Consider the following 27,497-nt stretch of genomic DNA (forward strand, 5'->3'; position numbering starts at 1 on the left):
TAGCTAACTTAAGATTGATAAATAAATATAATAGTTTTACTTTAAATGTATCTTATATTTAACATAAAAAAGACTTAATAAATAATATAAGTACGTTAAAATTCACAAAATAATAATAGAAATAATCATGTTTTTCTCCGGCTACATGATTGGGATTTGAATTACAATTTATACATTTTGACAATATGGCAAACAATAGAATATCAAAAATAGATAGATATATATGAACAAAATGAATCGACGTAATACTAGTGTAAATTAATTAATATTTATTCAACAAATTAACACAAAGAAGAGGGAAGGGGGAAAAAAGGTATTGATACCTGCCTAGAAAAAAAGAAAATATCGTTAAAAAAAATTGAGAGTTAGATGAGGATGCCTCTGGAAATCTTAAACAATTGTCAAGAATACAGAAGACTTGCACAGGAAATATTCTAAACTCCCTCACCGATTCCCTGTAATTGCTTCCAAATTCCATTTATTCACAGCGTGATTTACATTCTCTATTTTCAATGTGTTCTTATTCAATAATTAATCGAAGAGTCGTCTACACTTTGTAACTTCTTCCTGGCAATATTCTTTCACCGAAATGTCATTTCTTGAACCAATCTATGAATAAACAACATGCTCTGTTTTTGTTTCCCATTTATCATGGAATACTTTATGAATAATCGTACGGCATTTTTTACTTCCGTTTCGATCTCGGTAATATTCGGAATATTAAAAAACAAATCCCGTTTAACATTATTATGAGCAAGGTATGCGATGACATTGAGTACTTCTATAGTCAACTGATAAACTTTGTTTTATTTAATCTTGTCGATTGACCTTTCCCTTATTGTGCTAAAAAATTCACGCGTTCCGGTGCTGTGTAGTCAATACACATCTCAAAATAAGCGATTTAATATCGGAAAAATATGAATATTCATAGCTAATCGATTATGTTTATTATATTTTATATCCAAAGTGATAATAATTGTAAATAAATTGCTGAAAACATGAAAAAACCATCGGCATATGCTAAAGAAACGTGTGAGGGGTCCACATCTAACGACGGTTTGCGGCCGACTGGCCAGCGGCTGGCGGCTGGCACAAACACAGCTGTGCGGTCGTAGGTATCGATGGTCAAATCAAAATACAACTGCAGACGTGTGGATGTCTCATGTTCCCGCATAGCGAATTAAAGCGGGACATCAATAGCGTGTCGTTTCCTCACACACTCTTCGCGTATTAGTATAACACGGTTGATTGTATTGGTGTATTTGTTCCCGATTTTTAACAGAAATCACTGATTTTTAATTGAATTTTAAAACTATGTAAAATATTATTTTTTAATTCAGTGCATAAATGTATAACGGAGGAATACCTAAAATCTGAACCCAGAATTTATTATATTTATAGAGTTATTAAAGTTATTAGAAGCAATGTGTAGTAAATACCCACCTCAGATAAAGAAAGCTTATTCCACGTTGTAAATGTGGTTTAAGTATAGGCATTGTAGATTCCTCGGTGTGGTTTAAATTCAAGAAGTTTTTTTTCTTAATTTCAAATTCTTTCATAAAGTTGATTACTTCATAAAGTTCATCTATTTTCTCCTCGTGCACGATCTCAGTTGGTTAAATTTTATATAGGAACATTCATTGTCGTTATTTACTTTATTCGTCTATCTTACTGTCGTAAAATTTCAAGTATAACTAACGATAAATTAAAGATAATTGTTAATCTTATCCATTCACTGGCAGATTTTAATCATTATATATTCGATTAAAGTCATGTTAAATCTATATCCAGATGAAGGGCAAGGGTCAGAGAAATAATGATTATCCAATTCATATTTTTTTCCTGTACGTATTTATTTATTATGCTGATTCGTGAAGAGTTAACCAGGAATGTTATAATTATAATTTTTACTTCCTGAATTTTATAATTATAAAACTAATCACGGTAGTTTTTGCAATCAATGTTTATTTTGTTCACCTCTATCTATGTCCTAATAAATAATATGATGATTTTATATCGATGTAGCACGTTTGCACTGTTGATAGCAGAACCGAACTTGACATGAAATAATTTAGAAACCGTTATGCGATGAGGTCAAAACTAGTGATAATATGCGAACAACTATCATTTCGCCAAGCTTGAATGGAATCAATTGATCGCTAATACGATTTCTTTCAATTCTAAGAGTTTAGTCAGTTCACATTCGTTCATTAAAATTCGAAAAAGTTGTCTATATTGATGGTTAAGTGACACCTTGGAGGCCGCGCTAAACAAAACGATTTTTGTCTACCTACTGTAGGAATCATGTTATGCTGACCGTGCTCGCAAATATCACAGATGACTGATTTAGTGAATATCGTATTATTATAGTGTTTTATCGATCGGCCGTGCTAGATACCCCGATTACTAACGTTAAATTTATACACAAGCCAAATTGATTCATCTTACTATCATAATTTTTTTTCGCTTTTGACAGCTTCTTTTTGTGCGATGGTAGTTGGGATTCTTCATTATTCAGCCATTCGATATAATTCACTGTGCTGCATCAATGTGCTCCGGGAAGACATTTTTTAACAATGTGCTATGTGGATTGAACCTATCTACATACGGAAAATTCAGTTTCCCAAAGTTACCACTTCTGCATCATCAGTCGTGACTGTTGTCCTTTGTTCTGCTGGAGGAAAAGAAACAATCTATAATAATCATGCAAAAACTGCGCAATTTGTGATAACTAGCAATGGTGCTGCCTCGTCTCGGGAAAAGTCTGTATGAATGTTTCCACTCAGGCGTTGTGAGTTCCGTTAAGTCTTCATTCATTGTCCAATTTTTCTGCTTATGAAGATGGTAGAGAGGAATTAAAAAAAAAAAAAACAATCCAATCCTTCTCGAAGCATAATATATCATATTTGATTCTTATCAGAAACATCTTCGTCGCAGTTATCGTGAATAACAGGGTAATGTAATTAAGATATCTATGAACGTTTTACATAGATAATGAAAGGAAATTAGTACTCGTTTAAAGTATACCACTATCAGTAAAATGTTAAATAAAAATTAGGGATCTATCGAAAAAACTTTCTTGAAAATAAAATATAATTTTTTTAAATAATTATAAAACAACAGATCTCAGGGATGGTGGTGCAATCCTATCATCTCCATATAATACAGGGTTTTCCAATAAGAGGTGTTATTTTGAATAGCCCGTTATTTCGGTAGATGTTACTTTCGAAGCTGTATTTTTTTGACATTTGCCAAGTAAAAACTACGTTATTAATAAAAATGGAACGATACACGCTTCAACAACGCATTGAAATTATTAAAATTCACTTGAGTGAATCAAATGCAAATCATCTTGAATGATGAGGCCCATTTCCACATCGGTGGCTTCGTCAACAAGCAAAATTTTCACATCTGGGGCTCGGAAAATCCAAGAATTATTGTTGAAAAGTCTTTTTATCTTCAACGTGTGACTGTTTGGTACGGTTTTTGGTCCGGCTGAGTCATTGGACCTTACTTTTTTGAAAATGAGACTGGAGCAATAGTTACGGTGAATGGATTGCGCTATCGAGAGATGATTAAAGATTTTTTATGACCGGAATTAAATATTATTGATCGGAAAAACGTTTACTTTCAGCAAAACGGCGTTAAGTGCCACACAAGCAACGAAACCATTGATCTTTTACGATTGAATATCAAAATAACACCTCTTATTGGAAAACCCTGTACATGTCAAACTTCCAAGTACAACTCAGTTGTGTCAGTCTGATAACTCCAAAATACAGGCGCGCTTCCTCTGGCATTATATGCTTTTTGGTTTGGTTCCCCTTTTTACGAATGCGCAGTTCAAATGAGTAAGCCGGAGCTATTTGGTTAGTTACGAAGTCTCCACAAAACAGTTGTACTCCAATATATTAAAGAGAAGATTACAAATTTAGAACACATAAAGAAACAGTGGATAAGAAATGACTTCAAATAAACACCTAGGCAGGTAGTAGCAATAATAGATAGTAGACAAAAAGTACACAACATTTGCATTTTGAAGATTTAAAACAAAACGCAACCAGACAACACAATAAAAGTGGTGAAAAAATAATTACGTTAAAGAAAAAAATGGAAATAATAAAAAGAACTCATGCCATGTTAGATTTTATTTAAAATACATTTTTATATCAATCCTCTATGATCAAACCCTTGCAATTGTTTTGGTAGTGATAATTTGATTGTAGTACTTGGCAGAATCCTTGGCTGTTCTTGGTCTAGCTGGATCGTTAAAATCCACAGAGTACAGTCCGAATTTTTCACTGGAAAAAAAACAGAGTTTATTTTATATCCATTGCTTTTTACAGATTTTGCGTCCGTCAAAAGAACGCCTTTGAACATAAAAATACATTTAATAATAATTTAATGAACCGCCATACAACTTTGAATCCGTAAACACTCCTTGCTTCAGACATATTCATTCATCGACGGCCGGCATAGTCCAGTGGTAACGCATTGGACTGCCATTCCGAAGGTCGCGGGTTCGAACCCGGCGTACGCAAATAAATTTTATTTGATTAATTTGTGTTATTTCACAATTAATTAATTAAAATAATATATAATATATTTGCGGCACGTTCCAGAGTGGAAGATACTACCAGTATCGCCTTGGTGTAAGACCACCATTCAGAATTGAAACGTTGCTCCAAATGGCTTTAGCCGTGTTTAGTGACTAGATCTGAATAGCCAGGTACTTCCCCACCTTTCTCTTTCCCTTCCCCACTTACCTTCAGCATCACAACATCCCCCAATTGGGGATGCCATAGTCTCACTGGCTCCAGACGGGAGCAGTTGGGACTCTTGTGAGGTACTCACTATAAAAAAAAAAATACATATTCAAGTATCTGGTTCACTTACCACATCTTCTTCGGGCGTCCTCGACTTATTCTACCACACTTCCTACTATTCTTACGCTCATTTCCTCGTTCATTTGCTCTACATGTCCTTTTCTTAACCTTACTCATCAAGCTTTCATCAGCCTTTCATCAGAATCTCGAGATTTGTTCTGCGCCTTAGGGATATCATTTTTAAAGCATTCAGTCTATTTTCACCCTTTCTTTGCCAGTTCCTTGCTTCATCTCCATGTATCAGTGTAGGAACCTAACTTTTGATATTTTTATTCGCAAGCGCCTACCGCGTTCTTCATGCTTACTGCATTTACCCTTCTTTCAATATCGCTTTCAGCCTTTAAATTTCTCGTAAACATACTTCCTAGTACTCAAACTGTGTTCGTATTCTCTCTTTCAAAATATTATAACTTCAGACTTACATACATTCTTCTTTAAATCGTTCTTCATTTAAACTACTTTCTTTACCATCCCGCAGCCAAGTGGGAGAGTAGGTAGTACCCAAAATTACTACCTTTCTTATTTTAGCTTAGATACTTGAAATATCATTTAAGTATTTTTCGTATTTCTGTGCAAATATATAGGTTACCATTAATAATTAACTGAATAATTGGGATTACTATATTTTAAAAGCTCATAAGACAGAAAAACGTTTTGTTTGGCATCTTGGCCTGTCAAGATTTAATTTCCATGTGTATATTTTCGCAAACACTTACTTAACCTGACTTGAGTAGAATAGATCGTGTTATCTCTTCCTTGAGCGTCCTTACACTTATTACAGACAGACATGTGCTCTCCCGATACTCTAGTGTGTCCATAATACCAAATGAATGCAAACACATTGCAGTTTTATTGGTTTTCGTTCATTTTATCATATTCCAAAACAAATTCAAATAACTAATAAAATAATTTAATCACGGCATGTTAAATAATTAAAATTATAAAGCCTGAATGATTTAAATGTTGATAAACTATGTATTCAAATTATTTGTAAACTTTCATATATTACTTTTCACTACAATATTACATACGTAATCATATTTACATTTTATTTTTGCTTGTTATTGAATTTAAAAAATATTATGAAAGTAAATCCGGATCTCTAATTGGACCCGACGGAAATGAAATTCACAGTGAAAATAGCATGTTTTCGAAATTCATGCACCAACAATAATTCTGAATTTCTACGTCCCAATGGACACTGCCATGCCACCGCATTCTAGCAAGCACTAAACATTTAAGTGCTACATTAAATACATAGATGCATGAAACAATCCTTGTCTTTAAAAGTGCTTACGTGTAACCAGCCATCCACTCAAAGTTATCCATAAGTGACCACGCCGTATAAGCAGAGATTTTAACTCCCTGTTCCATGGCATCCAGCATCGCGTTCAGATACTCGTGGAAATAGTTGATTCGTTCAGTGTCATTGGTACCTCCAAAGTCTGAAAAGCCATTCTCGAAGATAATGATCTCTGGGTCCAGGTATTCGTTCTTCAGCCAGACTAGTAACTTAGTGAAACCCCATGGAACAACCTAAAAGTATGAAAAGCAAAGCATTACAATACTAATAGTTGTGTGAATAGTAGATTTCGCGATATGTAAATTACTCCAACTTGACACCTCACATTTGCAACGCCCATGCGCCCTGGCGGTATAAAAATGTACTATCAAATATGGCTACAATCTTGATAGGATTGACCGGACACAGACGTAATGCAAAATGGCCGAGTATAAACGGACTCTCATTCGCTCAGTCAATTATAGACGAATTTTGTTTATTTTTTTAATATAAGATAGTTCAAAGTGTAATAATAGACTAGTCTAAGCATTTATTTATGATATTTTTTTCATCAGGGTATGGAATACACTAACTAATAATTAACAATTACTCCGTTTCACCGGAGGGGTGGGATGGAGAAAAACACATCCCCACACGAATCTGCCTTCATCGTAATAAGAAAGATATTTATACTTTGGTTTGACAGCCTTCGCTGTCGAGGGGTAAGTTTAAGGCTCACGAATAACAATCCAGAAGCTGCGGATTCAAATCAAGCGACGCAATAAAATTTAATTTAATTTATTTGGTTTTATTTCGAAATTTAATCATTACAAATAATGTAATATAGTGTATTTGCGGCCTGATCCAGAGAGGAAGATACTCTAGTACCGTCCCGGTGCAAGACAACCATTCAGAACTGAAACATTACTTGTAATGGCTTTAGCCGTGTTTGGCGAGCAGATCTGAATATCCAGGTATTTTTCCAACTTCCTATTTTCCCATATCCTCTCCTTCCAACCACCTTAAGCCCAACACGCGTCTTTTGGTTAGTGAGTGTCTGACAGTTAGTTGTGTGTGTATTGCAGAATAATGCTTCATTTTGTTTTTCTCGGCATATGTAATTTAATAGTGGCGACGATGGCAGGGCTGTCAATTAAGTTATTAATGATTCTAGGTTACACAACAAGATTTGGCATAATTTTCCTGTCAGACAGCGTTATTAGATGGAATTATTCATCAAACTGACATAATTCATGTATTCAATTAGAATTTTGAGCTTAAAATGTATATACCTAGGAAATTTGTACTGGGCTCGATCTATATTGTAAGAGTGAACATTATACAAAGGGGACCTAATAGGTGAAATATATTCCACTTGACTTTTAACTTATGAAATATAGAGGGTTCTCGTTCAATCTATGGACTTAGATCAATTGAAAGTTCTGCAAAGGAAGCCAACCATCTTTAGAGCCTTATAAGTTATATCGTGTGTGCAATTAATGTTTATACCTATTGTATAAACAAATACATATGTATAAATTAGAGATTTCTCACAATTACACTTTACAATCATTTACATCAATGTTTACCTTCAACCAACTAGAAGCCGGAGACGACGGCCAATCCTCACTCTGATACTCAATAACTCCCATATCATCAAAGTACGACGGACTGGGGAACTCTACACTGTCATCATATTCCTTAAAGATAGAGCTGGTGTAATGATTGATACCCAAGTAGTCTGCTGTACCCTTGATGTACTCCACTTCCTCAGCAGTAAAGGTCGGCAGACGGGAGGAACTGAAGCCTTGCTCCTTGCTGCGGTTTGCTATCCTTTGCTTCATCAATTCGGGATAGTCGCCTAAGTAAACTGGGTGGGCGAACCAGCCAACCTGAAACATAAAAAAATTTAATATTTCAACTTTTTTCCACGTCCATATTTAGATCGACCCAATTTAAACCTGCTGCCAATATCTTCATACTAGAAAAAATATTAATTAAGCAAGGGAAAATTAGTATTCACCATTATTAATTTGACAATTTTCTAAAATATATGTTTTCAGCTTGTCTTGGTACAAAATTTGTCTTAGAAAAGTGATCCCGAGAATCCTGGCACTTTCCAAGCGGTAAATGTTGCCTTCGCATTTGTAAAGTGATTTTTTCTTTATTACGAGATGCATTAGTAACTTCGAAGTTTGTTTAATTTATTAAAACTGACCAGTTTCGCTTAGCGCGAGCATCACCAGGGTTCAAATTTACCTAGTAAAAAATATTGTCAGTGTGCACAATATATACATATCCATTAAAAAGAGTTGAGTGCTGGAGATTTTCGTAAGTTTTGTTATGATTTAGCCCGCGCTCATTCAAAAAATTTTTCCTCCAAATTTGCATAATAAAACTGATAAACTGTTACTTATCATTTAAAGTCAATAAATTTAACTATTATATTTAATTTAATTTAAGTTTGTAGCTTTTATGAAAAAATAAATAAAAAATCCTTAAATCCCCAAACTGGTGAAATTTGTCTGATTGTTAACAAAACTGGTTTAAACTTGTGCTTATTACAGAAAAATTTTGTAGGTACTGTAAACAAGATAAAATTAAGCATAACAGCGCCCTTCAAGTGTTTTTTTAAGAATATGGCGCTATGTAAAACAGCCAAATATTATTATTATTATTTTTACTCTTTTAATTTAGAAAAAAATTAGAACGTACCGCAAAAATCGCTTGTTCGTTTTTTCACGTGGCATTTAATTTTTCAATCGTAATTTGTCATACTTAAAATTATCACAGAATAATAAACCTTTTTTTTCTTTATAATGAACTGAATTAGTATTAAAATAACATATGTAATGATATTACCCATTATAAATAATACGGAAAACAACATTTTTTGACATTAACCTTGACACTCTCACTTAATTTTAATTTTACGAATTTGAAATAACTTTAATTATTCATGAAATTCAATAAAAAATATAGTGATATGAAATACATTACATATTTTGTATAATATAAGCATTCACGGGAATTTTTAACTTTGACACGACAAACCGCCATGAAAAAATATCTCGCGACTGAGAAATTTTGTTTAAATTTACGTATTATACAGAGTTGAAAGACAACTATCGATAATTTTGAAACCACTAGCTATGTGAAATTGTTAGCTTTATGAATATTGAAGTTACGAAAACGCGGGAGCTTGAAATAATTCCTAATATTTTAAAATACACCTCTTCTAACGGGCCATATTTTGGCCAGCGTGAGCTCGAGCGTTTGTGGAAATTGGCCCAAATGTAGACAAAAAGCTCCAGTGTAAAGTAAGACAAAACATAAAATAGAATAAAGGAACAATGAAACATCGTGATACTAACACAGACCACAGTAACAGAGAGAAGAAGACAGGAAATGTGTACTGTACATAATGAGATAGATTTGTATATTAAATAACCGGTCGGTGGCTGAGTTGACATCGAGTTTTGGTCCCACTTAGGCGTCGTGTGTTCAATTCCTCTGCTGGCTAAACCCTTCATCAAAACACAAGTAACATTTTCCGCTTACTGTTGTGGTAGAAGGAAATTTTAAATATTGTTAGGTTATTCGTAACCAGGTAATGTTTGTATTGGAGTGGTGACGTCAGAGATCCAGTATGGATTTCTTAGCATTTTTACAAATCTCACCACAAATTGAAAAGCAATTTCGGCAGCCTTACGATCAGCCTCGGAATTCAGGTTCTCTGGTTCACACCACGATGCACTGAGGGTCCATCCTATCCTTCCTGAAAGTGAATCCCAGAAAGTTAATTTAAAGGAGCCATTCATTTACGTTATGGCATTTAAATGTACTATTATTTGGGAATAAGGCCTGGTTTCAAGAAACGGAAGAGATGTCTAAAGCGAATTCTTTACTTGATTTCAAACTTTTATTGTTGGTTAGTAGGATCAAGATATATGAATTAAATGAAGGTGTCGTTATTAAGGCAGTTGATCGGTGACTGGTTATGCCATGTGGCGATACTTTCATTTAACCATAAAAATAACATAGGAAATAAGAACACAAATAAATGACAATATATCAATTTTATCCTCACTGACAAACCAATAATCACTAATATAATATGTATATACCTACAACTAAACTGAAAAAATGTTTATAAAATGAATCACATGCAACTGGACAGGGGTCACATCAAAAACAAGATAACTTGAAGTATGTTGTTAATAATTATTTAATAATGGCTAAGGTTTATTATTTAAATGTTCCTAAACTACAAGAAAATAAGTCAATATCATTAAAATTCTTGTTATATTTATTGTTTGTTTATGTTTTTTATTGTTTTTATTGTTTGTAATTTATATATATGTATAAATTACATATATATATATAAATATATATAATAAAAAAAAAATAAAAAAAAAAATAAAAAAAAAAATAAAATAAATAAAATAAATAAAATAAATAAAATAAATAAAATAAATAAAATAAATAAAATAAATAAAATAAATAAAATAAATAAAATAAATAAAATAAATAAAATAAATAAAATAAATAAAACAAATAAAATAAATAAAATAAATAAAACAAATAAAATAAATTAAATAAATACCTAAAATAAAATAAATTAATTAAATAAATACAAGATACACGCTCTGAATATAAAAAAACGTTTTGTCGCAAAACACTATAATATTTTAAATCATTACCCCGTACAATAATCAATTTGTATTTTTTAAAACAAGCTAAGTACAAGCTTTAGAATAAATAAGTAAATTGACGAAAAATTATCATAATACCAGCATGAAACATTGAATAATGAACTAAAACTACCTTTTTAATAGGTTGTTGAAATGCGATGAATCAATAAAAAGTAATAATAAAAAAAATACTGTACGAAATTTTGCTAAGCATACCATTCTGTGTTGGTCTGTATACATCATCGTAAAGATGATAAAATCTGGCGTGTGCTTTCAAGAGTGTGTGCGCACAAAGGTAATCTGCCACACCTGGGGAAAAACATCAATATTAGAATGATATACATATACCTAGTTTTGAGGTCATACCAATCCACATTTAAAGAAAAAGTTATTATAGTACGAGAACCTTAACTATAATCCCTACATTGATACGGAAGATGGACGCTTTTGAAATTTAGATATATAAATATTTATATGTGAATGCTGCACCAGATTTCCAGCTGCTCACAACCCTCTGGAGCTAGTGAGACATGGCACGGTCTGAAGGTAGTAGAAAAGGGAAGGAGATGGGGTAAAGGAAGGTGGGGAAGGATCTGCTCACCAAACATGGCAAAAGCCGCTAAAATTCTGAATGGTAGTCTTACACCAGAGCCATGTTGGGAGTATCTGCCGCTCTGGAACGTGCCACAAATGTACTTTATGTATTTTTTTAAATTAGCAATTTTAAAAATAACCCAAAATAATCTTAAATTTATCTAATTTGAACCCCTGATCTTCGGAATGCTAGTCAAGAGCCTCAACTCATGACCACGAATGCCATCAAGGCATGCAGATGTATCCTCAAAATACTGTAGTTACGTAGGGTTAGTTTCTTCATGAAATTAACAAATATTGAGAAAGTGTGTAATACATAAAGGGACGACTCGTCCACTATTTTGGTCCCAACATGAAGAGTGATCGTTTAGTTTATATTATTAGTGGTGACCGGATAAATCATCACAATGATAATTCATCTTTAAAAAGTTATATAAAGTCACGGAAAGTGATGAAACAAAAACTTTATTAACTGGCTTAAGTAAGTTAGGTAAGGTTAATTTTTTTTTTTCATCGTTTCTAATGACTTTATATCACTTTTTAAAAGTGTATTGAATTATAACTGTGTTAAGTTATCATGGAACCTTATATTTTTCGACATTTTAATGGTTGTTTCATAGTACCATTTGAAAAAAATACATATACGTAGGGTGCTACTTACCCTGGAAATTCAATGCAGGAGCCATGAAAACATCACCATACCCGGCCTGGCAAATTTCGTAAGGTTCATTGAAGGTCAACCACTCTTTCACTCTATCTCCAAAAGCGTCGAATGCAACTCTCGCAAAATCTTCAAAGTATTTTTCCATGAGGGGATTAGGCCATCCGCCAATGTCTTGCAAAGGTTGGGGAAGGTCCCAAATGTACAAATTGATAACTGGTGTGATGTTGTTCTCGATCAAGAGATTGATTACTTTGTTGTAGTATGCAATGCCTTCAGGGTTAATGAAATTGTCGAAACCAGTTGGCAGGATCCTGGACCAAGAGATGGAGAACCGGTAGTAGTTTACTCCCAGTTCCTTGAGCATCTCAACATCTCTGGGGTACTGGTTGTATGAGTCGCACGCTAAGTCTCCTGTTCCTCCGTCTTTGATCATATCTGTTGTGTGGACGAGGCGGTCCCAGATATTTTCTCCTTTTCCTAAAAAATAAACATGTTACCTTATAATAGACGCTTAGATGGTTTTGACATATAGAGTCAATGAACGAAGTATGGAGTGAGAAGAGAATATAAGTCGGGACGCCGAGGAAGACATGGCATGATCAAATGGACCAAATACTTGATTCGGACCATGTAAAGAGTCAGCATATGAGAAGAGTATGTATAAAACGAATGTGAATGAGCCAAGGAGTGTGTTCTAAGACCAATATATGTGGCGGTTCGTCCTCTTTGCCTGCTCCTGCGGGAAACGGCGTGATGGTTGGTTATTTAATTACCTTAAAGTAAGCTATCTCACCATAATGTCGTTTTTCTATTATTTTTACACGTTTTTTACTGCTTAATTATTTATATGTTGAAACAAATATAATTTACCGTAACCGGTTTCAACCTATCACGGCCATCTTCAGACTGGTTCAATTTTTCCATACATAAAATATCGTATGGTAAATTATATACACAGCATTGGGGAAAGGGTTTCAGGAGTGGTAAATATTAGTTTTTCTAAAAATTAAAATACCCAAAAAATAGCCAAATAATTGGAAAATCATTCTAAGTTGGTTATACCTATATTTTTTTTATAAAAATCATTGTTTACCAACCCTTCCCCAAATGTTGTGTGGGTATATATCATAGCTTTCGTAAAAATTGTACCAGTCAGATGACCATGATAAGCTGAAGCCTGTGACGATCGGAAATCAAATAAGTGGAAAAAAGTTTAAACTTGTTTCAATGTATCAGAGAATTCCTCCAAGAATTATTGTCCGCATTAAAAATATTGATTTATTTGCTATTTGAGAACGGTTCTTGTGGTTTTGCGCGGAGTATTTGGATTTATCTATGGATATTGAACTAAGTTTATAAAACATCGTTCCTTAACCTGTCGACTATGAATGGGACACCGGTGGCCTCCATAAAAAATCGATGATTTTTTTAAAAGTGATTATATTCCTTATGGACAAAGGAACTGTATGAAAAATAACAGAATCAGAAAAAAACTTTTTATTTTATCTAAGCAGCTTCTCTGAAAGCTTTAGAATAAATTATCTATCTTTTTCGGTGTATAATTTTTTTTCAAGATTGCGAACGTTACCATAGTCAACAGGTTAAGAAAAAGATATTCCTTCGTTGCTGTTGGCTCCAGGAACAGTAGTTAATCCAAAAGTAGCGGATATTAAAAAAAAAATTATAATGAAATATTCTTAAGATGAACGTAGAAAAGAAATAAAATTATATGATTATTTAGCACACATTAATATATACCTGATAAATTCCAAGAACCTTCTATTTGAAATGTCGACGTTGAAGTCCCGAACAGAAAACCATCAGGAAATTTGCGATGCGTTGCATTGTTTTGGGCATGAAAACTAAAATTTTAGGTAATTATTATCTAGTTTTCATTAAGTGTATCAACAATAAAAATTAAAACCCTGTGGCTTTTTGAAAATAACTATATTAAGCCCGCGCACGCCAAATTAAACCCTGTGAATTTGTGAACATAACTAAATTAAGCCCCTGCATTCCCAATTTAAACCCTGTGACTTTGTGAATATTACTATGTTAAGCCCCTGCATCCCTCATTTAACACTGTGGCTTTGGGAATATTACTAAATTAAGCCCCTGCATTCCCAACTTAAACCCTGTGGCTTTGCGTACATAACAATGTTAAGCCGCTGCATTCCCAAACTTAAATCCTAAGGCTTTGTGAACATTACAATGTTAAACCCCTGCATTCCCAATTTCAACCTTGTGGTTTTTGCGAAAATTACAACATAAAACCCCTGCATGCGCAATTTTAACCATTTGGCTATGTGCACATAACTATGTTAAGCCCCTGCATCTCCAATTTAAAACCTGTGGCTTTGTGAAAATAAATGTGTTAAGCCCCTGCGTTCACAAATTAAATAATGTGGCTTTGTGAACATAACTATGCTAAGTCTTTGCATTCTCAATTCAAAACCCTAATATTTTTAACTATATATTTTTTACATTTTCGCTTAATTATTAAGGTTGTTTTAATAACAGCGCGGTCCCTCTAACATTCGTATTTACTATCTCTCTTTTAAACCATCTTTAAAGGCTCACAACGGGGATTCAACGCATACATACCACACGGTTTTGGTACAGAGCCATATTATGGTTGTATAATTACAGTGCTTCAAATAATATTATTTTACCACATCTATATAAATAATATTCTTCATATATTAATCATATTTTTCCATCACATCTACATAAATAATATTCTTCAAATATAAATAATATTCTTCGTATAAAAATAATATTATTCCATTACATCTGTATAAATATACCCAATATGGTAATTTTTCAAAAGTCAAACACCCTCATACATTAATCATTGACTACAAGAATATCGCATCACATTTAAATAGACTATAAAAATAACCAGCGGCGGTTAGCAGCTTGTTTGGAGTTTTGTTATATCCTTGATATTAGTGTTAGAGCTTAACCATAGATGGAACTAGATATTAGTATATCAGGCTACCCATAGATGGCGTATAGCTGTCGAGCGTTGAAGCCGAGTGAAAATAAATGAGGTGGGAACCCCAAGGTCGGGGACCAGATTATTCCAATCACCTTTAAAGTCCAAGTGTTTTGTTAAGCTGGAGATACAGCGTATTTAATTGGATATTAAAATAAGTAAGAATGAAAAATTCAGTCATTTATGTGAAAAAAAAATCCTCAGTTCGTCTCTTCCATATTATCTACAATTATTTTCTGTAGATCTAAAGGAATTTAGTGATTTCTCTGCACTAGAGATTAGCAGCTTTGAAACAATATACAATTCGGCAACTCATTAAAACGTTTGTGATATAATGCCGCAGGTTACATAGAAATAGTTTAAATACGAAAACCACAATTTAAACAAGAAATTGTTAGTTTTTTTATAAAACTTTTTTTTTGTATGAAAGTAACTTCTTCAGAAATTTACTTAATTGAATAACAACTTATACAACGATATTCGCAGAAAAAAAATCAGTGGTAAAAATAATTTTGTGTTCACAAATCTTATAGTCGCTGCACACCATGGCAGCTAGTAGATTCCCAAGGTTTACACGCTCGCACGGCTTACCGTTGGATCGCTACTGGTATGTTTTGCATGTAGGGACAGAAATTCCCATTGGTGCTGAATTCACAACGCACATATAGGATTCATTACAAACTTCGGTATCATAATATGGACGGGTGGATTTTTAGCACGGAATTGAATGACGCGCTGTCATTGATAAAAACTGCATACACACCTCAAGAACAGTGATCCAAATACACTTAACAAAAATATAAACTTTTCCATATTTAAATTTGTTAATTTATAACTAACATTGATAGCCTACAGCTGGTTTCACACTGAATAGTACTAATTATCATTTAGTTTTATTTATAGTAGATAATCGAATCAGATATATGTATCTCTAATCGATATTTATCATTTCATATCTTTTGATTATTAAATAGGTATGACGGTACATACAAGTTTCGATTAGATGATAGTGTTTCTTCAGATGTCCACTGACTAGGTATAATTATTTCCCTACGTATATTATGGGTAATGATAAATACATATGGCAGTTAGTCTCAAGACTAGAAGAAGAAAAAAACAATTGAAGCATTGGATGGAAAAAAGGCGCTAGAGACCTAACGCCCTTCACTATGTGATTAGCTCAAACGATAGTCTGTTTAACAGCCTGACAAAAAAATCATTTGAATCCGACGCAGAAATCATCGAAAATCAGTTTTTTCAACCAAACTTACTAATTTGTGATGTTTGAGATTATCCTTGTTATAATGCGCGTTATAACTGCGTGAAATTATATACGTAATGAACTCAAAATTGCTTTAAATTTAAGACTTATTTTGAAAATTTGAAGTGCTTGTGTGAAAATAATTCAAACAAGCGATAAAGTAAATACTTTCCTACTTTTAATCTAAAGAATGTTTTAATTAATTAATTAATCAATGATTCTATGTTTTAAACGCGTAATTCTTCTGTTTAAATTTCTCCATTTCGTGATATTTTACGTTTACTGGTAGTATTTATCGGAAAGGTAAACTTATAGTCATCTCTCTAATTTGTCAATAAAAAAATGTATTTTTATTTGTATTTTTTTGAATGGCAATAATCCTGAGAGCAAATATGCTCTACTTATATTTTATACTTTCCGCTTTACAAATCCTAATTATGAAATCCCGTGATTTTTCACGAGTCTCCGCTAGGATACAAAAAAATCTAACTTCTACCGCAAACATCGAAAATCCGATTCTTCTGCTTGGGAATTTACGGGTTGAAAGGTTTATGCACAGAATTACAACACAATATTTTTTATTACAAACTCTATCTTGCTACAAGGAAATCTCAAAGATAATGATGATGAATCTTTAACGTATGTTTTCATATCTTTAATGTTAATTGCTTATTTAAAAATCACAATGACAATTAGTTTATTGTTGTACAAGATAACTAAGTAAGTACACAAATAAGATATACCGCCATGAAAAAGATAAAATCACTTATTTTCTATTTTAAATATTTGGATTAGATAATCCAAGTCTCGTCATGTTACACGAACACAACAACAGTGATTGAAAAAAAATAATGATTTAATAAAAAGATCGCATCCATTATTGTACAACGGATTTATTGAAATGTTTTAAAAATACTCACAAATCAATATGTTGGTATTTTTTCACAAACTATGAATACCGTTAAAGATGTTTGGAATACTAAAAGAGCAGTATAATAAAAAAGTTATTTCAATATCTTCATTCATAATTATGGATTTAAAAAGATCTACAATCTCGATAGACTAAATACATCAATGACAACCACACCTTTCGAAACGGTTTCAAATCTATTGTTTTTACCTTTTTTCTGTACTTCATTCTATAATATAAACAACTGTAATCATTTTTAAAATGTGTATTCAAGAATAGACATAAATAAATTTAAGATTGTACATAGTATAACAGTGCCAATTTTTTATTTCACATAAAAATTTACACGTGTTTTGTGGAAACTCAATAGAATAAGTATGAAAAATGTAGTTTGTCGCCGGACCTCCCCAAAAACTGACTCTGTTGTTTGGTTTTTTTATATTTATAAATTCTTTTTATTTTTTTTTTACTTATTTATAACGTAAAAAAAGTTAGTTTGAGTTCTGATATTGTAGGTTTTCTAAAATTTTGCACACATGGAATAATGAAGATAATTAGAAATGCCTCCCACGTGGATTGCATGTGAAACAATGTCGCTCCTAACTTAGTAACTATTGGTTCTAGCCTATTTAGTACGCTGTCTATCTCTCTTATAATTGCCTGAAATTGTAAATTGCCATCCCATTTGATAGAAATTAAATTTTCATAATAATGATGATACACAGTTCTGTTTTTGAAATTTAAGTCAAGAATATACTTTATATATTTATTCAACGTTTTTACAGAAATCAATCTCTGTCGAAAACGTACCAATTTCAGCAAAATGTAGATCTGGAAGCCACAAGGTTAAATTTAATGTGAATGAACAATAAACAATAATTGTCAGATTTTGACTGTAGATACCGTTTTTGTGTGTACCTAAAATTATCATATTTCGGGCGCTTTGCGTAACTAAGAGAAAAAACGAAAAACAATCATAAAAATCAACTATAAATGCTAATATAGATGAAAGAATTCTCACTTATAACAGGCAGCTATTCCGAAAATTATTTATTATTCAGGACAAGTTTTAAAAACCCATAAACAAAAAAATTTAAGAAAAATAAATTTAAATTGCGATAATCGGGCAAAATTAAAATTTCAAATAATAATTATAAATATATGTCACGAATAGCTAAGAAAAAAAGATTTATGGTAATTCTAGTATGCATTTAAGAAAATAACTTTCTAAAGAGATAAGTTTTGCGTCTGAAGTCGAAACCCAAATGCAACAGAATTTCAGCAAGTTAAATTGTTCATCCGCAATAACCTGTGAACTTCACTGCATCCCACACAATGATCCGTGTGGACCAGAGACCAGGTGATTGTAAAGTCACGGGAACGACTTTTAATAAGGTGTCAGGATGGTGTCAGATGTATAGTGTGGTTCTCTGGCGCTATTTGCATATAGGTAGTGCAGGTGTCAACGGCAATGGCACTAGGAATCTTTTGGAATCGGTGAAAACTTCCCATTTCTGTTGGAATATATTTTGTATTTCTGGGGAAATATGTATGCAGCTCATGGCGCCAGTACAACAATGAGTATTTGAAAGGTTTGATGTTTTCGTTTTATTTATTTATTTATTTATTGACGCCCTATTGGGCTTTTAAGTACATAAAAATTACAAATTTCATTTTTAGCAACAGTATAAAACAAACAATAGAAAATCGAAATAAAATATAATGATTTCTTATACATTATTTACATTTAAAAAGTGGTAGACTAATTTGGCTTTAAATGTATTAAAGTTTAAATTAAATATGTCAGCGACATCACTTAGTTCATTGCCCAACCTATGTATTCTTTCTAACACAGAATTCGTGGCGAAGTTATTGTTGTAGAATAAAATATTCCGTCTAGTATATTTTGGAGGTATATGTAAAGATAGCAAGTTTATAGTGTCAGGGCAGTCTAACCTTGAATGCACAATTTTATATAATAAAAGAAGATCAAATATTTTTCGCCTTTCAGATAATTTCAATAAGTTAAGTTTACTGCGTAAATTGACATAATTGATTTCAATAATAGGAATACCAATTTTGAAATGAATAAAACGTAAAAAAAAAATTATTGTGAGTTATATTAATAATATATTTTAACATTGAAAGATTTAAGATTCGGTTGCATCTACGAATGGCCAGGACCTCTGCTTTGTCGGAGTAGTGATCTGACCACCGAGCTTATTCGACCATATCATCTTCCGTCCTTTTTAACAGTATCATTCTTCGACTAAGAGCTACAGATATTATTAACATTTTCTTAGTGCATATTTTTGGCTGCTATCTTTTATGCACGATGGGAACATTCTATCCAAATTAAATTTAAATCTAGATATTTTATTTTAATATGCGACATCTATTGATTTTTACAAGAATAGGAAGAATATTTATACTATAATATTTAATCATTGAAGATAATATTAACAACTCTCAAACGAAGTATGTGAAACAGAGAGAGGTATTTTTTAACTTATCATAGGGTTTTTTTTTCACAGGAGTGTTCTATACCAACCATTGACGATTCCTCCACAAGTATAAGATAAAGTTATTCATTTCTGTGTAATGAACAACGTGATATTATTTGATTTCCCTATTTTCATTATAAACTGTGAATGTCGCTTGTACTTTGACGGAGGACTTATTTCGTAGAAGACAAGCAAAGAAAAACACCTAACCTCCATAATATCATCGTTGCGTTAAGATGTCACAATACCCTAAAATAAAGTCGGAATCGTAATGACGTAAGTGATGAAGACGTGTACAAAAATATGCGACGCAGGGCCCAACCGTATTGGACGGAATTTCGGTCGAATTTGCCCTAACGTGCTTAGAAATGTGATCTTTAGATAATGTTTTATGTATTACTAAAATCTCAAATGCTTCAAAGTTTAATATCTCGGGAAATCACTAATTCGTCTAGAAAAATAAAATCTGGTGCTTACCGCTAATTTTATAGTTAAATAAGTTTCTATAAATTTTTCAAACAGTTTTAAGAAAATAAATTTAACGGTATGATACTGTTTTTATTATCCTTAAACATAAATAACTTATATGGTGCTAAATAGAATAGGGAAAGTAGAGTCTTGTTTCGGTGCGTAATTTAGCCTCTTCCTCGTAAAATAATGTTTTCAACTAGTTGCAGTACCTAATCATTAATCTTCAGTCCTCAATCATCCCATTCCTGCTTCTTCTCCCATACACTGCATTCAAATTTTCCACTATCTGCCTCAAGACCACTTCTTACGGAGCATCCACCAAATCATGATCTTTGGTATCCTGTCATCTGGAATTTTTTCCAGTTTACCTGATAAGCCCATCGCAGTATTTGTAAATCTCATAAGATTTTCAAACACAGATTTTCACAAACCGAGTGTTATCTTATTTAACAGTCTTTGCCATGAGCTTAGCGAAACCGGCTTGGCGATTCTGTTCAAATCTACCATTATTGGTAAATGATCGGATAACAACTAAATAATTAGTCTTGCAATATGATTATTATTAAGTGTTATATTTCATTAGAAAACTAATCAGCATAAATGTTGTATATTCTATCACTTTTATTCTTCTAGACACAAATAGACCTATGTACCCATCAGTGGCGGTTCTTCCCTTAGGTCAATTGGTGTTTGACCCCCCAAAATTATAAGACAACAATAATAAATATAATAATCAATTATGTGCATCAAAACATTTAAAATGTAACGCGAAACAGCGGCGGCGGCGAGTGACTAGCAGTGACATCTGTTGTCTCTAATAGAAGCTTTCATTCACAAGTCCACACGATTCGCTGGGTCAATTTAAAGAATGTCCAATTTGGCATCTTCTGTCCCTACGCGCGCCATAGAATAAACGAGATGGCACTATATTTTTCGTCGAAGTAAAAATTAGCTTCCGAAGAAAGTTTAGGGACGCTTAGGTCATGACCGTGGGGGAGACAACACGGTGAATATTATATGTTTTACAGAGATGGTGACATAAACAAATGTCGTTTTTTCATTTTACACGCTTGTAGTGTGTGGAACAATGGTTGTTTTTCAATTGCATAGTTCGGGAAAGGATTAGAATAATTATTTATGTTGTTATCGATTTAGAATGAAACAAAACAAAAAACGTAAAAAATCATTGTCAAATAGAATCAAACACTGATTTTATTTATTTTAATGTTGTGAACAACTACATTAAAACTTAATATCTTAAAAATAATTTGCCGTAAGTACATGGATTGTGTATTTATTTCCAATTTATTATATTAACATAATATTTATTTAGAGTCCGCGACTCTAAAACTCTATAACAAATTGATATAGTTAATAATATATGGGCATTTTTCACAATATCAAATAAAGATTAGTCACACATTTTTTTCAAATGACCTACCACGACTGAATCCCTAGAGCCGCCTCTGGTACCCATATAACTTCTCCGCTTCTACTATTTTTTTTTGTTCAATCTTTTAAACTCAATTACATGCGTGAAGATTCATTTTTGCCATTATGTTTACATTCTTCTTTATTGTATTAATTTTTAAGTGTTTACTCTGATACAAAATGCTTGTATTTTCTTTAAAGAAACGCCCACTAGGGCGTGTTAATAAATAAATAAATAAATTATTATTCAAATCAATGTACAGTTCATGATTGTTGTAAACGAACGTGGCGCCCTCTGTTATTTTCAAAAATAACCACTGAAGTTTTCAAACCGCCGAAGCGGGTTTTTATCTGCTGGTACAAATAAATATCAATGAAACGTGGTGAAATCAGTTTATTATAATTTATTTTCACTGCGGAACTTCTAAGTAACTGTCGTAAAACTGAAATGTTTTATTTAAATCGAATACGTTTTTGTAGAACGAATATCAGCAAAAAATCTGTTTTGCCGATACATAATACTCTCTGAATTACACAACATTTTATCGCGTAAAAAAACAACTGCAATAAATCTGTTATGAACACAACAACACGCCAATTTACCTTCTTCTGGAACAGTTCTATCAATAAATTATAGCAAATGGTATTTACATAGGGCGGTTAGAGGTTCTTTAATAAGGTTTGTTCTGAAAAGAAAATTAGTAAAGGAGACATAAAAACAACACCGTCGCGTCGGAAGATTAAGATTTTTTGCCTGGTGATATGAAAACAAACACAGATTCCCTTTGTCTGGAGCCAAATGAGGTACACTCACCGTAGAGCAAGATTGATGGAATTCAGAAAAAAAATCAATAATAATAATAATATTTGCATGATTTGTATAGCGCCCTTTTTCTACCTATCTCTTTTGGTCATATTTAACTATATCATACTTCGAATAAGAACTAACAACATTGTCTTCATTTTCTCAGCGCACATTTGTATCGGCTGCTATCTTTATGTATGATCGCAAAATTCAACACGAACTAAAACTTGGTTGAAATTTAGTTTTTTGGTCAAAAATGAACTTAAGTAGTGTCTTAATTTTAACATGAAAATTGTTAAAATTATATGTAATATTTAAAAAAAAAATTTACTTGCCTTTACGTAATTAAATTATTTTTGAACTTATACTTCCAATTTTCAAGTTACTTCATTTTTATACCTACCTCTAAATTACTTAATACTTTCGTACTCAAATTATTTTTTTTTAGTTATTTTATACATTGTACTTTTTATATGAATAAAATTAACATTTAAATTTAATTTTTAATTTTTTTATTAGTTTTTATACCTACCCTTATACATAAGCTCAAATATCCGGAAGCTAGAATGCTGCTAATCGGCGACTAAAATACTCCCAATATAGACTGGATTACCCATAGTGATAACTCAACAACTCATTTTAATACATCTGCTAATGCTCGTGAAATTAAAAATATGTCAAATTTCCTAGGTCTTAAACAAATTAATAACGTATACAATTCTAATCACCACTTACTAGATCTTGCATTTAGTAGCGATCCTTCAGTAGAATTATGTAAATCCATAGACCCCCTGTAACGTAAAAGAATTGTGCAAGTTTGGATTGCCAGGGTAGTGCCCGATTATTGTTTTGTTGAGAGTTTTTCGGGTGGCTGCACTGCGATCGGTTTGACGGGCGGGCAGAATAACGCGGGTAGATTTAGATTGGAACAATACGGGAACAAAAACGGGAGAGTACGATTCCGCGTTGTGCGTGGCGTTTTGCGGGAAAAAATTAAGATTGTACAAAAATGGAAAAGAGCACGCAAATACCATGAACCGATCGTTCGGAGACTTGCCGTGTAAATTAACCAAACATAAACCAGACGTTTTGACTCCTGCGCGAGATCAGCCGGTTCTTTGTTCGAGTGGTATTGTTCGAAGAGATTAAAATATAAAATCAGTTATTTGAAAGTAAAAATGGTTTTATTTGTGAGGCGTAATTCCTTGGGGACTACACTGGATTACCAAGCATGCTGTCGAAGCGACACAAAGATGAATCATCATTGTGCCGTTAGACGTTAAATGGAAGCTGATTAATTGAGGATGGCCTCGCGCACTCGTTCGCACTCCATCTGTCGAATCTCCACCCGGCGCAACCTGCTCATCAGACGTGACAACATGAACAAGGTTCTTCAATGTTTTTTACACATTATGCCTGCTTGCTTTAGCCCCATAATAGCCCTTTGAAGGTACACCCACCCTGTCCCACCCCGGTATAGGTGACTTATGGTCACCCCTTCGGAGCTCTCGCATGAATCTAATTTTTTTGAATAAAAGGCTCTACAATTTATATAAATGAAGCTAGGCCTTCAAAGTCCCCGCATACGGTGTTATGAAGCGGTATGCAAGCGCTTACAAGTACTAAACTAAGGACAAAACAGAAAAATAAACAACAAAAAAATCAAGATTAAGTGTCAGGCAGATAGTTGGTGGAGGGGACCCACACTCCAGTACCTGTAAACACATAAAAGTAAAATAAACAATAGAGTGAAGGGGGAGTTTCGCCGAACCACGACTGGCAGTCCTGTTGAGAAATTGGTGGTGGTTGGGGCGACTGGTGCAGGTCAGGACTTCCACACCCCTTAGCCGACCACCCGGTGGTGCCCTGAAGATAAGTATTGGAAAAAGAGGGATAAAACCCTAAAGAACCTAGGGGAAAGAAGCGTCAGGAGGTCGGAGGCAGGGTGGAGGTTACCCCAGCCCGCACAGTCACCCCTCTGACCACCAACGCTCATCAGGGGTGGCGCAGGTGATTGGCGGAGTCCCCCGGTAAGAAAGAATAATAAGAAGCTCCAGTCGTGCATGCGGGGACGAGGCCCGTTATCCAACCCCTAATGGGGAAAATAAACAAAACAAAACAGACAACGGAGTTCAGTTCTCGCCTGTAAACTCGTTGCTGTTACTAAAAAAAAAGAAAAGAAAACCGGAAAAAATACATGTAAAAAGAAGAGAAAATAAGAGGAAAAATGAAAAACAATAATCAATCCAAAAAGTGCCACATAAGGGCAACGGTAAATAAGTAAAAACAAAAGTAAAGGTGTAAAAATAAGATCTGCATGGTCTGTAAAGAGGACAGTAAGTATTGAATAAGATAACAAAGTAAAGTAAGAGAGATAATTAGTAAACACAGATATATAAGAGTGCTTACAGTGTCTGTAAAAAGAAAAACAGTGTGTTAACCTTAGACAGGGAAAAAGAAACATATGAAAAGAAAACAGAAAATAAGAATTAAAAAGTACAAGACAAGTTAATTAAAAAAAAAACAAAATATAAACGAATGGAAATCATCTGCAACAGCTGGTACAGTAAAAAAAAAGAAATAAGATAAGAATAATAAAATAAGAAAAACAGAATAGCATATACAATAATGAAAGAGTTGTAAAATAATAAGTCACGGAGCAGGAGCAGTACACCGGGGGTTCCCAATTATTACACTAGTCAACGACTCTAAGCACAGGCCATCTCTCAACCCAGATCCTAGTAAACTTCCTCAAACATTCGAAATTCACACTGTTAGAAACAAGATCGGTGTTCCACACCGGTCTAATGGGGACATTCAGACCGTCTATCATTTCGTCTCTGGCATCCTTCAAAATCTCACAGTGCCACAGAATGTGCTCGGCCGACTGGTAATTATTGCCACAAGCGCAATTAGGGTGGGTGGACAGGGCAAGGCTGTGAAGCCTTCCCCTGAATTCCCCATGTCCTGAAAGGAGCTGCGTAACGTGATGGTCCAGTTTGAGGAAGGCCCCTTCCATTCTGAGTTTAACTGAAGGGAAGAAGGAGAAGGTCCATCTTCCCTTGCTCGACCTATCCCAACGGACCTGCCACTCTTTGAGCGACAGGTCCCTCATCGTTCGGAGCAGTCCTGGGAGAGTTCCTGGTCCACCCGGTGTCAGGACGACACCAAGGTGGTTGGCCGGGGATCCACGGATTAATCGCTGCTTCGTTAACACCTCCCTAATTTCTAGATCGATTGGTAATATACCAGCCAAAATTGGCAAAGCGTCCGAAGCAACGGTTCGATATGCCCCAGATAGTGCCAGCAGGGGAGTGCGCTGACCCCTAGTGAGAGCAAGAAGTATTAAACAGTTATCCAGGCGATGCTCCCAAACAGAGGCGGCATATGCGACTTGCGCAACATATACCCCCTTGTAGAGAGCGTGCAAAGCCGGTCTGCGAAGTCCCCACTCTGCCGTGGAGATTCTTCGAAGCTTCAGAAACAGCGACTGAGCCCTGCAGGATACATCTTTGACATGAGCCAGAAAGGAGGACGATCGATCTAGAGTGACACCTAAATATTTAACGTTATCCACAAATTTGATATTAGTGTCTCCCATACGGATGGTAGGGTTTCTTGTCTTATTGAAAGAACCCTTCAGCAGGAGGCCCATAGTCTTCTGGGGAGCGAAGGTCATTTTATTCCTCTCCCCCCATTTAAGGAGGGTGTCCAAACCTTCACCAGCCTTACATTCGACTTCTCTTCTACTGTCCCCAGAGACAAGATACATTTTATCATCCGCATAGTCGATCATGATACATCCTTCAGGTAAGGGTAACCTAGAGGAGTCATCGAAGGTTATATTCCAAAATTTAGGAGCTAGGACGGAGCCTTGAGGACACCCCATATCGGTCTCGCGTTCAATAACAGTGTCACCATGAGAAATAATGACAGTTCGGCCCGATAAATAGTTGTCTACTGATTTAAATAGGGTTTTTGGGCAGTTCCTATTTTTAACCTTGATACGTATCATGTCCCACCATGCGTAGTCGAAGGCACCAGTAATATCGAGGAAGATTGCAACTACATACCTCTTTGTACAAACCTTCACCCAGTTAAGCGCAAACGAAATGGCGTGCACGGTGGATCTACCGGAGACGAAGCCAAATTGGAGATCACTAGACGGGGAGAGTGATTGTTGTAGCCTATGCCGGATAAGTTTTTCCAGGATCTTGCCAAGCACTGGAAGTAAGGTGATGGGCCGATAGGCCTTGACATCAGTTAGTGGCTTACCATTCCCCTTTGGTATGACCCTGAGCACGCCTCTCTTCCATTCAGAAGGGAAAATTCCTCTTCTCAAACACGTTTCCATCACTTGGAAGAGCTCCTCCCTAGCGTGGATCCATAATAGCCCTGGTGATTGACAAGGGTCCATGCTCATAAGACGGGACATCAAACGGGACTTCAGACGTGACATTGGCGCCCAACGTGGGAGATCAGCCGGTTCTTTGTTCGAGTGGTATTGTTCGAAGAGATTAAAATATAAAATCAGTTATTTGAAAGTAAAAATGGTTTTATTTGTGAGGCGTAATTCCTTGGGGACTACACTGGATTACCAAGCATGCTGTCGAAGCGACACAAAGATGAATCATCATTGTTCCGTTAGACGTTAAATGGAAGCTGATTAATTGAGGATGGCCTCGCGCACTCGTTCGCACTCCATCTGTCGAATCTCCACCCGGCGCAACCTGCTCATCAGACGTGACAACATGAACAAGGTTCTTCAATGTTTTTTACACATTATGCCTGCTTGCTTTAGCCCCATAATAGCCCTGGTGATTGACAAGGGTCCATGCTCATAAGACGGGACATCAAACGGGACTTCAGACGTGACAGTAAATGGTCCTCGAAAGGAACAACAAGCTTCCAAGCTGTGTCCTCCTGCAGATCGAAACGAGACTTACTGTGACGAAACAGTTTATTATCTTTAATTTGAAAATTGGTAAAACGTTGTG

At 34.2% G+C, this 27,497-nt stretch overlaps 1 protein-coding gene across 1 annotated transcript; it reads right to left on the reverse strand.

Annotated features, from left to right (window-relative positions):
* Positions 1 to 4,139: 4,139 nt before the first annotated feature.
* Positions 4,140 to 15,979, reverse strand: LOC149411443 (myrosinase 1-like). The gene is made up of 8 exons (XM_089646972.1): positions 15,882 to 15,979; positions 13,879 to 13,982; positions 12,118 to 12,597; positions 11,079 to 11,171; positions 9,849 to 9,946; positions 7,758 to 8,060; positions 6,184 to 6,422; positions 4,140 to 4,301 (listed from the first exon to the last, which is right to left on the reverse strand). Exons 1-8 carry the CDS (start codon positions 15,929 to 15,931, stop codon positions 4,184 to 4,186), a joined length of 1,485 nt encoding a protein of 494 aa, XP_089503098.1. The 5' UTR covers positions 15,932 to 15,979; the 3' UTR covers positions 4,140 to 4,183.
* Between the last annotated feature and the right edge of the window lie 11,518 nt (positions 15,980 to 27,497).

The sequence above is a fragment of the Hesperophylax consimilis genome, chromosome 25 (genome assembly GCF_061612785.1).
Source record: "Hesperophylax consimilis isolate HC1 chromosome 25, BYU_Hcon_1.0, whole genome shotgun sequence".
Taxonomy (NCBI): Eukaryota; Metazoa; Arthropoda; class Insecta; order Trichoptera; family Limnephilidae; genus Hesperophylax; species Hesperophylax consimilis.